Source organism: Macrosteles quadrilineatus, unplaced genomic scaffold, assembly GCF_028750875.1.
Source record: "Macrosteles quadrilineatus isolate MER2022 unplaced genomic scaffold, UCM_ALF_1.0 Scaffold_8__2_contigs__length_117827958, whole genome shotgun sequence".
In the NCBI taxonomy this organism is placed as follows: domain Eukaryota; kingdom Metazoa; phylum Arthropoda; class Insecta; order Hemiptera; family Cicadellidae; genus Macrosteles; species Macrosteles quadrilineatus.
The window spans coordinates 86,129,043-86,146,020 of NW_026542601.1; the positions used below are offsets into that span (position 1 = coordinate 86,129,043).

Sequence of the window (16,978 nt, forward strand, 5' to 3'; positions counted from 1 at the left end):
TTAGCAAATTATTTTAAAATAAACTTGTAAATTTTGAAGTTTTTATATTATTGAGCCTTGTGGAACTACATTACTACGTGGCTTGAACAAAGAAAAGAGTACCGAAGATAAGGGGTTGTGTTTGTATTCAATCCTACCATTTGCCAGAAGTGTATAGTCTATGCCTATAATGAATTTATTTGAACAATTTGCAGTTAAACTTATTTTAAAGTTTCCCTTTAATATGGTAAATAAAGTTTTTCTGTGAACAAATATTCTGGAGAGATTAACGACATAGACCAATAGAATAAATATAGACCGTCAGCTGTACTGCGGTTAGCATAAGTTCTGGCATCCACCCCTAGGTTTGCCGTGTAGATAAGGCGCACACTCCTGCAGCGTCTACTGGTTGCATACGGCTCCTGCCCTCCTCGCCTGCAGCGGTGTGTGCTGTAACTACACGGCACTCCTAGTGGTCGGCGCCGGAACCATCCTTCGACAGAGTATATTTATTCTATTTGTCTATGGTAACGACCCCCTTGCCACAAATCCAACCAATCACAGATAACGTCATTAACCCCCTGCTGTACAGTACAAGACCCTCTTCTGTCCTAGCGCCCCAGTTCAGTTATCCACCAGCTTCACCATGTAACGTTAATTCTGTTACTAACTTATGAAGTAAACCAGTAGCAGTTTTACAGAAAGTTCTCACTTTATTATCTGGTCCATAGGCTACAAGATGTTTTTAAAGTGCAAACACTTGTATTTATAGTAGTATTGAACAAGGTTTAAAAATAAACAAAAAGTAAAAACTAAAATATTTATTAGTCTATAATACACATCAACTTTTCAAACAATGTCACATGTATTCAGGAATTTTCCGACTCCTTGAATCTGTAAATATAAAAAATAATCACTATACATAAAATTGACATAAGATTTTTTTACATTTTAAGCTCATGAAAATTTGTAAGAACAATTTTAGGCTAAAAAAAACTGCTTAATCAATAATTCTTAATTTATTAATTAGGTTATTAATTAGGCTCAACCTTGTTATGAGCACAGAGTGAATAGTAGTAATAGAAGAAGCTCTTATACATCTACTCTCTACTCTTGTAGATTTTGTCATACGTAAACTCCTCATTGACAGCTAAAACAATCATTTTCAAATTTTGCATGGTGATAAAGATCATATATTAATGAGTGCCAACATCTATATTGCGTTAAAAAAATCTCCTAGGAATCCAAACCACGGGGTCTCAAAGTTTTAATGTAATCCTTATGGAAGCAGTATTTGACAAATAAACAAAGGTTTAATATGACGCACAGTATGGATCACAATGATGTCACTTGCTCGAACCTTATACTGTGCCATTAAGTATGTACACTCAATTACGAGTACTGTAGGCCTACTTATAATATTAACATGTGATTTGGACGTTTTTTTACAGTTCCATTTATGTACCTACCGTAATAATAGGTACAAACATATTTACTTTTGAGCCAGCAACGTCATTTGTTTCCTGCTCTTAATCATCATGTTAATGTATTATTTATTGTGTGATTAAATTTAGGTTTCAGTTTGAAAATGGTTTAATATTCTTTACCTACAGAGCAAGTTAGGTAATTACTAAGTGTATTTGTAGCAGTATTTGAGTATCATAGTTTTAAAATCCTGAATATTCCCGCAGTAACAGAAACACCATCGCTGTGTTCTGCGATCTCGGCAAAATTGTTAACGTATCCCACGGCTATATGGAAAACTGTGGTCACAGAAACGTTATTTGAAATCGTCATGCGCAATCTCGGTAAATTGAATAATCTGCGTAAAAATAAAAAATACACGTATCATTTCCCAGTCGGTGGACACCGACAATCAATATTTTTTTATTCATATAACTTGTAAGCTAACATAAACATTTAAACGACAATTTGAAACCATCGGCTGCTAACTAATAAAAGTTTTAAACAAAATTTCTTGCATAAAAATCTGTCAAGTAACTTAGTTGATTTAAAATCGTGAAATTAATATAAAAACCCTTTCACGAATTATACAGGGCGAATTTTAAATGAGTTCCCCCCCAACTTTTTTCTATATTTCTTAAGATATCAACTTCGGACCACGTCAGATCATTGTAGTGAACTTCATTTTGACCGGGTAACATTTTTGGCCGCCATCTTGGATATAAAGTTTTTTTTCAAATGTAAAGGTAGGTTTGTGACCCATTGTTTCAAACTAGAATTTTACGCTGATTACAATGCCGCAATTAGTTTAAAAAAATCTTGATCCGTTTTAAAGTTATGAAGACTTTTTATAAATTTATTTTTAGCCCATTTTAACATTGGGCATTTACAAACCAAGACCATAATCTCAAAATAGTATTAGATAAAGATAAGTATGGGACACCACCTAACCACCTCATTCATTGTCGACCTATTTTCACTTGGTTAAGAAAGATATATTTTTTTTGACCGCCATCTTGGATCCACCATTTTGAAATGTGACAAATTAATTTAAATATGAAGGTGGTGTTGTGACCCATAATTTTAGACAACTTTTTTAGCTGAATTTAATGCCGTAATCCGTTTTGCATTTTCATATTTGGTTTTTGAAATTATTGGAAATTTAAGTAAGATAATTTTAATGTTTCATCAAGAAAGCCTGAGAAACAAAAACGGATTGCGGCATTGAATTCAGCATAAAAAAGTAGTTCAAAATGATGGGTCACAACACCACCTTCATATTTAAATTAATTTATCACATTTCAAAATGGCAGATCCAAGAGAAAAAAAATAGGCCTACATCCGTCATAATGGGTCGACAATGAATGCTGGTGTACACTTATCTTTATCTAGCACTATTTTGAGATTATGGTCTTAAATGCACAATGTTAAAATGGGCTAAAAATAATAAAAAATCCTCATAACTTTAAAACGGATCTAGATTTTTAAAGACTAATTGCAGCATTGTAATCAGCGTAAAATTCTAGTTTGAAACAATGGGTCACAAACCTACCTTTACAATAAAAAAAAACTTTGTATCCAATATGGCGGATCCAAAATGGCGGCCAAAAATGTATACCCAGTGAAAACGAAGTACTTACTACACTACAATGATATGACGTCGTCCAAAGTTGATATCTTAAGAAATGTTGAAAAAGTTGGGGGAAACTCTAAAACTCACCCTGTATAAGATAGCATTGTGGTCATTAACATAATATAATTTGAGAAAATACAATGCTGGGGAATCATAATGTTTCTAGCTAAACATCTTAAAGAAGTGAAACAACCTGGATTGATCATAGCTGGAGCTGCCAATTAATTAATTGGCGTTGGGCTTTCAATTTTTTTACACTTTTCAACAACATGATTAAGTTAGTTTAGGTAATAACAACATCAGAGTTTACCTTCCTAACAACTATTACTTACTTGCATTTTGTGCATGTGTAAAACACAGTCTGGCCTTCATCTGCAGACCGCAGTTGTAATGTCGCATATGACATCTTGTCATTGTTACACTTGGGGCATCTCCGCTCTACTACTGGTCCATCAGCTTCCTCTTCGTCATCATCCACGTGTGTTTTTTTGCTGGCATCATATCTGTTGAAGTATAATTTGTAGCAGGATTCCATCCTTCCAAATACTACAATAGGAAATCCTTTGTAAGTGTTGGTTATTGAAATGTGTGCCTGTGTATATACTGTAGTTAAAAATCAATTAACTTAGGCCTACTACCTATAATACTAAAGCCTCGTTTTGACTAAGACAGTTAGCGGGCAGGTTACCTAGCTGCCTCAGGTAACTTGAAATGCACTAAGTTAGAGGCAAGTAACCTGACTGCCTACAGACTGGCACCGTCTTTAACCGCGGTCTTCCTCTAACAGATGAGCATTGGTATTCCATTCTAGGTCACAGTTTTAATACCAGCTAACCACAAATGTCAGGTTCTGTTTCTTCCACTGAGCTGAAATTCAACTGAAACGTAGCATTGAATGAGAGAATTGTAGGACGTTGGCTGGCATTTGTACTAAGTTAAGGGATCAAGTAGCCTACATTCTACTTGAACTAGGGAAATATGGGATTATACATAACGCAATTAGCCAATGAGCTGCTTTCCCTAGTTTTGTAACCAAGTATCAACATTTTACTGTGTCTTGATTTTCTAACAAAGTTGCCGTGCCAGTATCTCCACCTGTGTGTTTCTAGCTTGAAGGATTCTTCCAATTGGGGGGTGGGGGGGGGGGGGTTGGGATTTATGTGTCCACCTATCAAGAAATCCGGGAATTATGCGTGAATTTTGTATTCTTGTACCTGGAATTTCAATTTACCACGACCACACATGACAACAGTGACGTTTCCGTGACCACAGGAGACGATAATTTTATGTCTACACACGGAGAATTGTCCGCGATCGCTTAACCCTACGAGTGGGGTATTGACAAAAAATGTTGATCTCAAATTGTGTTGCTGAAGTGGCAACCGACTAAATTGTCGATTAACGTTTTACTATCTAGGCCTACAACAAAATACATTTTTCTTGCATTTCACGTACAGTTATAGTCGGTGAAATTACATACCTAGAACTCGTATACCGATGGAAAGATGAGATTATGAAGTTTCATTAAAAGAATGAACCTTATAACATAAGTATATCGATCTCATCATGAGTAAACTTACTTTTGAATGACTCGCGACTGCCATTTTTCGTTGAAAAATCGTGAAGGACGAGTAATTTCAAAAAATCATAGCAGACGTCTTAATTTTTGTTACAGTACTAGCAAAGACAAGTGATACCACTGCAACAAGGAGGGAGTAAATATTTTTTTCATTTTGTATAAAGTATAATGTCATAGGTACCCGGTAATACATTCCAACAGCTGATCATTTTTATTTGTAAATAGCAAATTTTTACGTGAGGCTAGTGTGGGGAATCGACAAAAATTGTCGATCTCTGAAACACATTTTTTTACCAAGAACTAAGTTAGGCTGGATCTATGTAGAGAAATAAATACTGTACAATTTGCATATTTTAAGTTGTGCACAAAAATTTATCCTACGTTACATAGGCCTATGACAAGTTTTTGCTTTTGAAATAAAATTTAAAAATATTATTAAGTTTATAGGCCTATATTTTTTTTTACTTTTCTCTAACAATCCATCTTTCTAAAATTGGTTTTTAAGTACCTAGGCTACCATTTTTGAAATCCACTGACTATTAGGCCTACTACAAAATGAATAGGTAGGCCTATACGATTCAATAGTTTATCTCTACTTACATTCACCAAAATAAGCGTAGGCCTACCACTCCACAAAGGATATAGGTAGCCTAAGTTATTGGAAAATTGGTCTCGCCACTCATAAATTTGAGATGATGATATCTACACGAATGTGGGATAGGCCTATGATTATCTTTTTGCCGCAGTCGCAGGAGACGATTACGATGTGTACTGGACCGCGGGAGATACAATAATGATTTCTACACGGCCGTGAGGCATAATCAGAATGCCGAGATCGCGCAACACGATGATAAGTTAATGTCCACACGACCACGGGAAAAGATCAGAATTTTGCCACGATCATGGAGGACGATAATTAGGCCTATGTCCACACAACAGCAGAAAATAAATAGGTAAGAATTTTCCCACAATCGTGCCAGACCATTAACTTACAATGTAAACTTGCACAGCGGCGAGGGATTATCAGAAGCTTACCGTAGTCGCATGCATATGCAGCCACCAAATTTTGTCTTCTTCCAATTTTTTGGCACCCCCCAGTGCCCTAGGCATGTGCAAACCGTGCCTATTCGGTAAATCGGCCCTGCGGGGTGGGGGGTTATGTTCTGCAATTTAAACCAGGAAAGCAGCTTAGTCACTGACAACATATTCACCTAGCCTTATTTTAACAAAAAACTTACCATCAGGCCCATATGAATTTTTGCACAAATAACAAGTTACTCCTCCAGCTGCTCCAATTAGAGGTAATATGGTTCCACAATTAGGGCAAAAGCCAGGTTCTCGAACTGATGACTCCATTCCATTTAATGTAAACCCTTATTGTGTAAACTACAAACTAACTGATAGCCTTTAAATGTACCAAAATCACTTTTAAAATTATCAAAATTTAAAAATTGTTGCTTAATAAATTAGAGTACACGAGGAGAGACAAAAAGTAACCACCCACAACATAACCTAACTTAATATACTATCAGGCTAGAAGGCTGCTGAATTTTTATTTCAGGATCAGTGTTGCCTACAGTATTATTTTGAGGCTTCTGATTGGCTGAGGGAACATCATTACCGCGACGATACGGTTGATGCCAACGGCCTCGGTGGTGTAGTGGATAGAGTGCTGGGCCGATGATTCAAAGGACCCGGGTTCGAATCCCACTCGTAGCAGTATATTTTTGCATTGGATTTTTTTTCATTATCAATAAGTTTGGTTGGTTTGGTTAGGTTATGACGGTTTAATTTTATAATTAAAACATTATGAAATTGAATTCGACCCATTTATAGTTTTATTTTATGAACAGAAATATTTTTTCGGTTAAACCTTCATTTGATTTTTCATTATTAGCAAGTCTGGTTAGTTTGGTTAGGTTATGATAGTTTTATTTTATAATAAAAAAATTATAAAATAGGATTTGAGGCATATATAATTTTATTTTATGAACAGAACTATTTTTTTTTCGATTAATAAACCTTCATTAGAGTTTTTCATTGTCAGCACGTTTGGTTGGTTTGGTTAGGTTATGACGGTTTAATTTCATAATAAAAAAATCTAAAACTGAATTTGAGGCATTTATAATTTTATTCTATGAACAAAATAATGTTTCAATTACTAAACCTTCGTTATAGTCAATCAGAAGCCTCTAAATGACACTGTTGGCAAAATTAATCCTGAAAAACAAATTGTGCTAGAAGGCTACTACTAAACAAACAAACAAACAACTTAATCTATGACCACAAAAACATTAGTCACACAACGGAGCGTCTGGCTGTAGGAGCGCCGCGCATGCGCACTAGCAGGAACCAAGGAACATCTGTTTGTAGAAATGCTAAACAAGCTCCGGTTACTTGATGGGAATCGTAGTAGTGGGTAGATGTTTCTGTTACTTTGGAATAACCCGTTGGGCGTTGACAGACTGCATAATAAAAAGACTTCCGGTGGTTTCTTGCTACTCTGGAATATAATCTGTACAACTGCACTTATTTAATATGGAATTCCAACATACAATTTTTAGGGATGGGATTGAGACGGACTATAATTTATGGGTCTGGATAATTATCGAGGTTTTATTGTATATATAAATTTGTATATATACAGTATAATGGTAAAAGTCCAAGAAATACGTCCATAAGATAAGTTTGCATTCCAATGAAGTTGTAAAATAAGGCTATAGATTTCCAGTGTCACTCTTCAGTTGTTGTCAACGATGATTTTTAGTTGGATCCCAAAGCTGCATTTCTACAAAGAGACCTTCCTGCTGCTCATCTCATCTCCGGATTTTTTATTTTGTGTGTTCTAAAAAGCAGACTCGCCAACGCCAATGTACCATGCTACTTCAGAGTTTCAGAAAACCTTGAAATATTAATTATTGACAATGGAACTGGAACACTACGTTGAAGCATAGATAAAATATACTCCCTTAGTAGATTTCTCATCCTAATGGAACAGCTGAAGACAATTTTATTGTTAGTTCTGTACGGTTTATGTAGAGGTCGTGTTTTGTTTACGATTTGTTTCCCGTTAATACAGTCATTTAAAACCTCGTTTCACCAAATAATACGCGATCTAATCATAAACAATAAATTGTCTCCTATTTATTTAACCAAACAGTAAAGCACAAATCAAGAAATTAACCCTAAAATAATAGAAACAAAATTTCGTCGACACTAGTGCCCAGTGTGGCGTACATGAACTAGACATGAAAAACAAGCTTCAAAATTTACAATGGGATGAGAAGTCTACTTGTGTTGGTTAGTCTATGGTTGAAGTTTACATCCCACTTTAGACCAATGCATTGATTAAAGGTATATGTTTGTAATTGATGATTGATAAATTATATACATCCCCTTATATCTTCCTTATGGATCCTCCAAACACTATTTAAGGTTTGTACAGGCAGGCAACGTGCTTGAATTTGTTGCTATATCCTCTATCCATTTAAATATGTTAAACAAATTCAAATACCAATTAGAACAAGTAAGTAATGTTTAAAGTACGGCTTATTGCTACTTGATGAACAACATGTATAATACTTACACTGCAATGAAATAAGTGATACGTAAAAATGTAATCAACATAAATGCACTCAAACCTTAATTTACATAAATCACTCATAACAACTGGTTTGCTAGAGTATGTTTTTTATAGGATAGATCGCACACACAAGCACTTAAATCGACACAATTATTGTAAAAGTTGCCAAATTAATGCAATGTCCTAAAGGAGTGGTTTTATATTGCCTACGGTTGGTAGTTTAATGTAGTTTTAGGTTTTATTGATTTAACTAACTAAACAGGATCACGTTTTTATAGCGTAAATAAATTAGTTTGCGATGGTTTTGAATAACTACAACCTTGGGACTTGGTGACTAGAACATAATCAATGCTAAAAGTATAATGTGCTGTTCACATACTGTAAGAGTTTTATTTAAATTTATATCAGTAAATCAAATAAACTACAAAAAAAATCGTCAGAAAGAACTGTTGGAATTCACAAATAATAATATAGACCGTCCTCTTAATGAAACAACATGTTATAGCCTATAATAGATGAAAAAAATGTAGGAGTAGGCCTGCTCAAAACGATCTGTATTCTTTAATACTTTTTGTCTTGTAGTTTTACAGGCGACGTTACATAAGAGTGCACTGATTCTTTTTTGTTATTTTCGTAAGGGGTCAGCGCTAATACGGTAATAACGGTCTCTAGAATTGTCCACTCTGGCTTAAACAGTTTGACCTTGAGCTCACATACAACGATATATGGTGGCGATAGTGTTTTAGAATTTGCGCTTAAATTATAAATTATGTTAAAAAGGGTGGTATGTGTTTTGATGTTCATAACTTTGGCGACATATACTACAGGGTTTCGCAGTAGAGCGTTAAAAAAACGGTAAGGACTAACTAAAGTATTTAGGTACTCTTATTATGTAACCTTGTTTTTGTAAAGAAAACTAAAACTCAGGAGCAGTGTAGTTAGTATATAGGTTACTAAAATAGGTATCGACAGAACAAAAATTAATCTAAACTGCTTTTAAATTATTGAAAGCTGATAATGCTATCACACAAATATGATAATGCAATTCGATTTCAACAAACACAGGAAATGACATTACGAGTGTACGACATACAAACAGCTGTTTAGTCAACATGACTGCTTTCACTACGCAACTGTCAAAGTCAAAGCAAAGGTATCAGCTGTAGTGTAGATTGTAGAATCATAATGATAATAATTATTATTGCTCTTCTTGTTCTTCTTAAAATTGAGTGGAGGGAGCCAGGGAGGAAGTAAACATAACCTTAAATCCAACTATTTGTGTACCGGTATTAATTGTTAATGTTTTCTGTTTTACTGATTTTATTTTAACATAATGCCTCCTTATGGAACAATGTAGGCGCTAATGTCATTTTTAATTTTTGTACAAATAACATGGTTGGTTAGGTTATATAGGACATGTCGAAAATCGTGAAGTCAACACATAGCCTAAGATATCTTACAAAACATAGCCTACAAGCTGTCTGTCGAATTTACACTGTCCTGTAAGGTATGATTTTTTAATAATATTTTATCTGACCAAAACTCATATTACTGTATACATTACTACAGTACAAAAACTTAAGACATATAAATCATAAAAAGCTAAAGGCTAAGTTATTTACACAGGCTAACATTTGGACTGACTTTCATAGGCCGATCTGTTGTCAAAAACAATCAAATGAAAATATCGATCGATAAATGGATTAGGTATTCGATATATCGTTTGGTTAATTAGGTTAGGTTTTCTCATTCAGTTGTTTTTGACAACAGATATGAAAGTCTAACTTACCCTAACATTTAACCCTCCGTCGGTCGCACCTCACTGTGTCTTTCTGATAGAAGTTGTCAGACCATAACTTACACATTCTTCCATTAGATAGGCCTACAGTGCGATGCGACCATGCCCGTGTAAAATTGAATTGCGACCAGTGCCACTGCATGTAAAATTGAACTCAATGTTTTCTTTGCTGGGTAAAAACAGTTTAATTTATTTCTATATTTAATGGAATTAGGCCTTATTAATTTATGATTATACCTAATGGAGATAGGTAGGCCTACATCACATAAAAACGAGACTGGTCCTGTTTTTTTTGAGATAGGTACGTCACAAAATAAAAACGGGACCGGTTGCACTGTATCTATCAGAGATACAACGGAGCAAAACAAGGCATGTGTGCACGAGACGACGCTCACAGTGATACTAGGTGTGTGTGGGGGGGGGGGAGGGGATGAAACAGCACACTGGCCAAGACCGGTTTTGGGGCCGAGAACTAGAAAAATGCAGGAATTTTTCATGTTGTGGTGTCTAATTGATTAGGTGCGACCGATGGAGGGTTAAATACAAAAAAATCTAAAAGAACTGTTGGAATGCACAAATAATAATAAACCGTCCTCTTAATGAAACAAAATGTTGTAGCCTATAATAGATGAAAAAATGTAGGAGACAATAACTAGCTCTACAAAACCTATATTACACAATTATAATGCGATGGTATACTATAGATACAGCAGGGCCATCTTGTAACCCGCTTCCGGGTGTGTTTTGTTAATTTGTCGGGTTGGGGAGCTACGTGTTCCTGATAGCCTATCCGAGCTGGGTTACTCCAGGGGTCAATTTTGGTCGAGCTTCCTAATGCTGTATCCTAATGTCGTTTTCCTGGCTCAGGCGGGAATGTTGTGCCTCTTGGCTTTATTCGTGCCTCATCATCGCCAGGAAACGAGGGAATAAAAGGTGGGGGGGGGGCGAGAATTTGTTTCGGAGTTATTGCTCCTCGCGAGACTGTTCCCAACCTCCTCGGTGGAGTGTTATTTATTTAACTTATTACCATACATCCGTGGTCCCCACCCTGGGACCGCCACTGGTCGACCAGTTGGTGTGAACAGAGTTGATAAGTAGCATGAGTATCGATTTCAAAATTCTTTTCCCAGCTGACGTGAGCTAGGCGATGACCGGTAGGACAGACTTCCGAGAAATGGCTATAACCTATAAGCCACTCACCCTATCGGTAATCATCCAATGAGAAGGTCTAATGAAGAAGATGGAGGGATGACGAGTCTTGGAGTTGGAGGACCTGGGAAAAAAATCGAGGAGATTACTGCGGGCTGCAACGAAGATCGGAGTGTGTGTGTCTGTGGGTGCATGTGCTTCAAGGGACCATTTGGCAGTATGTAATAATATAACTAAACTAGGTGGCGTTTGCAGAGGCATCCACAAAATTGAGCGGAGTCATCAAGGGTTCATATTATATCGTTTTTGTAATACTGCAGTAAAAACAGTCATTTTTAATGCATGCATTGCGGGTCTAAAGTAGCATTTTTACTCTTTGGGGAGTAAAAATCGTTTTTAGCCTCTATGGAGTAAAAATCAGCTGTTGTCAACTTAGTTGTAAATTTCAATTGTAAACGATTGCATGTATCAAAATATGTATTGATTCGTGCTTCGTAATCATTTTAACCTACAGTCTACAGCCTCTTCCCATAGAATTTTAGCATTGCAGATACATTAATCCATTCCCACACTCAACACTGCTCACCTTTACTACTTCCTTAACCACCACCTACATTGTGGATCTGTTTCCCTTTCTTCCCATAGCATTTTAGGATTGCAGATACATCAATGTAATTGCCAAAGACAGTTCCCACACTCTGCACTGCAAGCCTTACTACTTCCTTCACCATTTCCCACGTCATATACCTGTTTCCTCCCCTTCTCATAGCATTTAAGTATTAGATACATTTATCTAACTGCCCAAACGGTTCCCGCACTCTGCACTGCTATCCTTTACTACTTTCTTCACAACTTCCTACGTCGTGGGGCCTGTTTTCATCACTATCCATAGCATTTTAGTATTTTAGATACGTTAATCTAATTGCCACAAACATTAGCCTTACTCCGCACTGCTAGCCTTTACTACTTCTTTCACCATTTTCTATGTCGTGGGCATGCTTCCATCCCTTCTCATAGCATTTCAGCATTGCAGATACATTAATCTAACTGCTACAAACGGTTTCCAGTTCCCACACTCCACACTGCTCACTTTACTACTTCCTTCACCTCTTCTTACGTCGCGGACCTGTTTCCCACCCTTCCCTTAACATTATTGGGTTATAAATACCTTAATCTATTGGTCATAAACAGATCCCACACTCCGAACAACTAGCATTTACTACTTCCTTCACCACTTCCTACGTCACGGACCTTTTTCCCGCCCTTTCCATAGCATTTTAGGATTGCAGATCCCTAAATCTAATCGTCATAAACAGTTCCCACACTCCGAACAACTTGCCTTTACTACTTCCTATGTCATGGACCTCAAGCTAGTGTCGTCATTTGATTATATTTATGATCCATACCGTTTCTGTTCTAATATCTGTGGAATAGTGCTATCAGCTATTTCTTTATCTACTGCATTCAAAAGTCAACAGCTGATCATATGTCTCTGTTTATGTGTCAAATACTGCCTCGATTAGGATTACATTGAAACTTTGAGACCCAGTGGGGTGTATTACTGAGAAACTTTTTTAACGTCATATAGATGTTGGCACTCAACGATATGGTCTTTATCACCATGCAAAATTTGAAAACGATTGATTCAGCCGTCTAGGAGGAGTTTGCGTATTACGAAATGCATAAGAGTCGACGTATTAGAGCTTTGCTCGCTCCGCTCAATAATTTATAAAGATGTAAAACAACCAATTCATATATATGGTAATTTGTAATCAACTCAATCTTTTAATTTTCTACATTTTTTGTAACTTAACCCTGTAAATTTTTCTTAACTATTGTAGCACTTTGTTTTTTTAAGTGTTTATTTGGTAGGTGTTGCTATCCTTTGTCACTTCTTTTGTTTTATTCTCGTTGTTTTATATATTTTATTCTCGGTCAATACGCAGAGAAGGGAAAAATAATTTTCTTTTATGTTAGTAGTTTTGTATGAAATCAATAAATTTGCCAAATTTGATAAAAATGTCTATAAACAAGCAAAATACAACAGTTAACTTTTCCTCCATAATAATACATGGGAGTTTTTGTTCTTACTTAGTTACTTACCTGTACTAGCTTTTGTTTGCCAAAGTTTAAATTGGCCTTATTGCATTGTTCATTTTAGAGATTACCATGCAAGTACCGTAGTAGTTTTTAAAATCCAACTCATAGACTAATTAAAAGAAGAAGTAGTGTTATAGAGTCATATTAGTTTCTGTTATGTTCCAATACTATTTTAATTATTGTTTAGTTGAAAAACTGCCTAATTCATTCTTCCCTAGATTAGTTCAATACCTGCTGTTAAAAAAAATTGTTAAGAGAATTGTCAAGAGACCAATGTTTAACAAGATTATCTTTCTTATCTCAACTCAGTTGTGTATTTAGTAAAGCATACATTCATTCAACAGTTCACTTCAGCCAGTGAAAATGTTTTTATCATTAATAATTCTTTTTATCTTTACTTTTGACTGTACTATTATATGTTTGGAAAGAGGTTCTGGCAAAGTAAGGTAATTTTGTAAACGATTTAGATATTAATAGTGGGTTTCAAAGAAATATTAGAATAACTGCTGAATCAATTTTGAGGTTTAGTTTATTACTAACAAAAATACAGATATTCCAATTTCTTCAGAGTGTAAGTTTGGACTTAGGACTATGCACACTGTTGAGTCGTGGAAAGACAGCAAACATTAACTACCGTTTATGACCAGACTTGAAAATTGAATAATTTTGTACTTTACTCCACGAACAGTCAGGTGGGTAAGAATAGCACGCAACAAGCTCTGTAGGTAGGCCTAACCCTTGCGATCAGCTCTGACTGAATTTGTAGTATCTAGAAGAACTTAACACACAAGCGGAATTAGTAAACAAAGTAGAAATAATAAATACGACAATTTTGGAAACGTAAATGTGTTCCCAGTGGTATTATTGACTTTCATATAGATGTATATGTTAATTTTGGTTTAAATAAAACTGATGATAAATCATTATAATGAATTTTCACTTTAAGCCAAGCTTTAAATACAGGTTTCAGTAACAACTGTGTCTGTCTAAGTTAAGAATCTCTTTCAAAGTAATGATTGTCTTATGTTGAAGATAAAAAAAACCATGTTGAAAGTTTTTAATGTTTAATCTCTTCCTGTTACCAGACCAACAGGTTTGTTTTGAAAAGGTCTAGATCGCAACAGAAATTTCACCTGAGATTCTATATTTTTTCATTCCTGTACATAAAGGTTTTGAACTGTATGGTTTGTCAAATTGTGCTGGTATTTTTCATTTAAATCTGGGTATTTTATCTTTTAACATCTTACACTTGAAAATGAGAATAAGATGATCAGGGAAAAGGAGTTATATTTATCATTAACAGATAAAGCAATTAACTACATTATATATGAAAAGAAAGCCCATGAGCTAAAGCACAACTCAATTAGACCACTTTTAAACTTTTTAAGATAGGCCCACAAAATATATATTTTTCACTAGTTTAGGCCTATATTTCGTTTGGGGATAGAAACTGTAAGCCTGTAGGATTAGGGTAAAAAATGTTATCAATCTCTGTTTTTCATCTTAAGTTATCGTTTCAGTGAAATGGAAGAAGGAGTTGTCTTGTTTGACTTCACCAAACTGGACAACCTCCACGGCTGGTCGGAGATGTCCGATGTTGTCAGAGAAGTGGGGATGTCCAAGGCGGTGTTGGTGCTACAGAAGACCCAGCGTTTCCAGAGAGGAGTGTTTTTCACCATGTTGAACCCCCAGCCTAATGGAGCAGGGTTTGCTGGTTTTCGAACAGACACAGAATTCAACCTGACAAATTACAACTCCATCCAGCTCTACTGTCGGGGTCAAGGAGAGAACTATGGATACAAAGTCGTTCTTCGGCACAAAAATCAAAATACCGAACCGTTTCCCTCATACGAACAAATGTTTCAGGTAATGCCTTGCTTAAGTGATTAGGAAGAAATTAGTAGTAGTTCCAACAAGCTTAAAAACCTAACTAAGGATGGTGGTAGGGATAAAAAATGGTCAACAATAAAAAACCTCATTCAGGTGACCTAAAATGCCATCAAGAGTATTCTGTCTTTTAATTATTTATTTAGTTGATCTATTTAAGTACCAAAACTTTCAAAAAGGTTTTACTCAATTTAAAATTTATGAGCTTCGAAAGCTTGCAGGAAGTAATGCAAAATAATATAAATAATATTAAAATTCATGCAGTGGCATAAAGCTTTGGGATAAAAAAACTAAAATAACTAGAAATCTCAAAATAATGAAAAATCCCCTTACTTTTTTAAATGAAGAAATCAAGTAATAAGACTAGAGTTTCAAAGGTACTTTTTTGTATATTTACAAAAGTTGCTAATAATCAGTTAAGTAGGTCAAAAATTCGTTGACAGCCCTGACTTTGAACGTTAACCATTATAGTCCAGCCACAGAGCATAGAATAAATATAGAGGCGGCACTTGCCGTCTGGAGTGAAGCAGGCTTCTCGTACCAAGATGGCGGCCGGCCCGGTCTGCATTTACATTTAAACCACTATATTGTTATCATGGAAACCACCAATCAATATTTGCTTTTTAAACTCTCACCTCAGAACTTTGAAAGCCCGCAGGGGGCAGAGTCCTAGGTCAATATCGAAGGGGGGATAGTATCCAGGGCCGTCCGAAGGGGGGGGGGGGCAACCTGCCCCGGGCGCCGTGGCAGAGGGGGCGCCACGAAGTGGCTATTATTGTATTAAAATATGCAAATGCAACTATTACTGGGGGGGGAGGGGGCGCCACGACCACGTTTGCTCCGGGCGCTGCCAACCCTAGGGACGGCCCTGTATGTATCCTCGGAGCGGTAGCTTCGTATAATTCATAAAGTAGCATAAAATAACACAGTGGTAATGACGCCGTGTTTTCAAAGTTCCGAGCCCGACTCTCTTACCAAGATGGTGGAAATCGGCTTCACTACTGGTATAGCTGTAGGTATAGGAGTGGCGACTCTATATTTATTCTATGCTCTGTGAGTCCAGCTAGGTACTGATCCATAGCTAAAGCCTTGTATTATTGGACATTATTGAATAATTAATATAAAGCCTAATACAAGAATTGCATTAATCTGTTTTTTTTTTCAGGCCCCAAACAGAAAATTTGAAATAGTTGAGCTTCCTCTCGCTGGTTTTGAACCTTATTACCGAGGAAAGAAGCAGAATCAATCAGAGCCTTTAGACAAGAGTCAAATTTCAAATTTTGAGCTCCAAATTTATGGAGGTGTTTATCTGCCTGTCAAACAAGCTGGGACATCTTCATTGGAGATTGACTGGGTCAGAGCAGTTTGATCTTTACAGAGCAAAAATCAAACATTGTAATTACTGTAGTTACCATTCCATGTATATACAATTAATTACTATACAATTATATTAGTACCATTCATACCGTTTCAATCTTGTTCTATTACTTAAAAAATACCCTGATTTGCTTGAGGATGTTTTCAGAAAATATTTTCTTATTATTTTCTACAAACTTAATCCCTGTGTTTGGTAAGTTGGTTAAGTTTATTTTTTTTTGTTTTTTTTAATTTGTTTAGGGTAAGCTGTGTATCAACACACAACACTTTATTTCCCCCCTGTATTTTCATTGGGATTTTGAAACAGTTATTGAGACTATGTAGATGTATAGACACAGTACAGTATTATGTTATTAGAGTCATTTAGTGCATTAGGTAGAGATACCAACTTGGATAGTCTCTGATTTGATAAAAATTTACTCTCTGTAA

The 16,978-nt window shown here is 35.8% G+C and overlaps 2 protein-coding genes across 4 annotated transcripts; one reads left to right on the forward strand and one right to left on the reverse strand.

The window, feature by feature from the left end:
• Window positions 1-785: 785 nt before the first annotated feature.
• On the reverse strand, window positions 786-6,180 carry LOC129001600 (DNA-directed RNA polymerase I subunit RPA12-like). Its single transcript, XM_054428953.1, has 3 exons — window positions 5,894-6,180; window positions 3,409-3,622; window positions 786-873 (listed from the first exon to the last, which is right to left on the reverse strand). Exons 1-3 carry the CDS (start codon window positions 6,009-6,011, stop codon window positions 849-851), a joined length of 357 nt encoding a protein of 118 aa, XP_054284928.1. The 5' UTR covers window positions 6,012-6,180; the 3' UTR covers window positions 786-848.
• A 2,710-nt stretch (window positions 6,181-8,890) lies between these two features.
• Window positions 8,891-16,638, forward strand: LOC129001132 (uncharacterized). Of its 3 annotated transcripts, none has more exons than XM_054428330.1 (3): window positions 8,891-9,093; window positions 14,806-15,151; window positions 16,338-16,638. In XM_054428330.1, exons 1-3 carry the CDS (start codon window positions 9,008-9,010, stop codon window positions 16,539-16,541), a joined length of 636 nt encoding a protein of 211 aa, XP_054284305.1. In that variant the 5' UTR covers window positions 8,891-9,007; the 3' UTR covers window positions 16,542-16,638. The 3 variants fall into 3 exon arrangements, with proteins under 3 accessions (XP_054284305.1, XP_054284306.1, XP_054284307.1); XM_054428331.1 differs by lacking the exon at window positions 8,891-9,093 and adding an exon at window positions 9,336-9,391; XM_054428332.1 differs by lacking the exon at window positions 8,891-9,093 and adding an exon at window positions 9,466-9,745.
• Window positions 16,639-16,978: the final 340 nt, after the last annotated feature.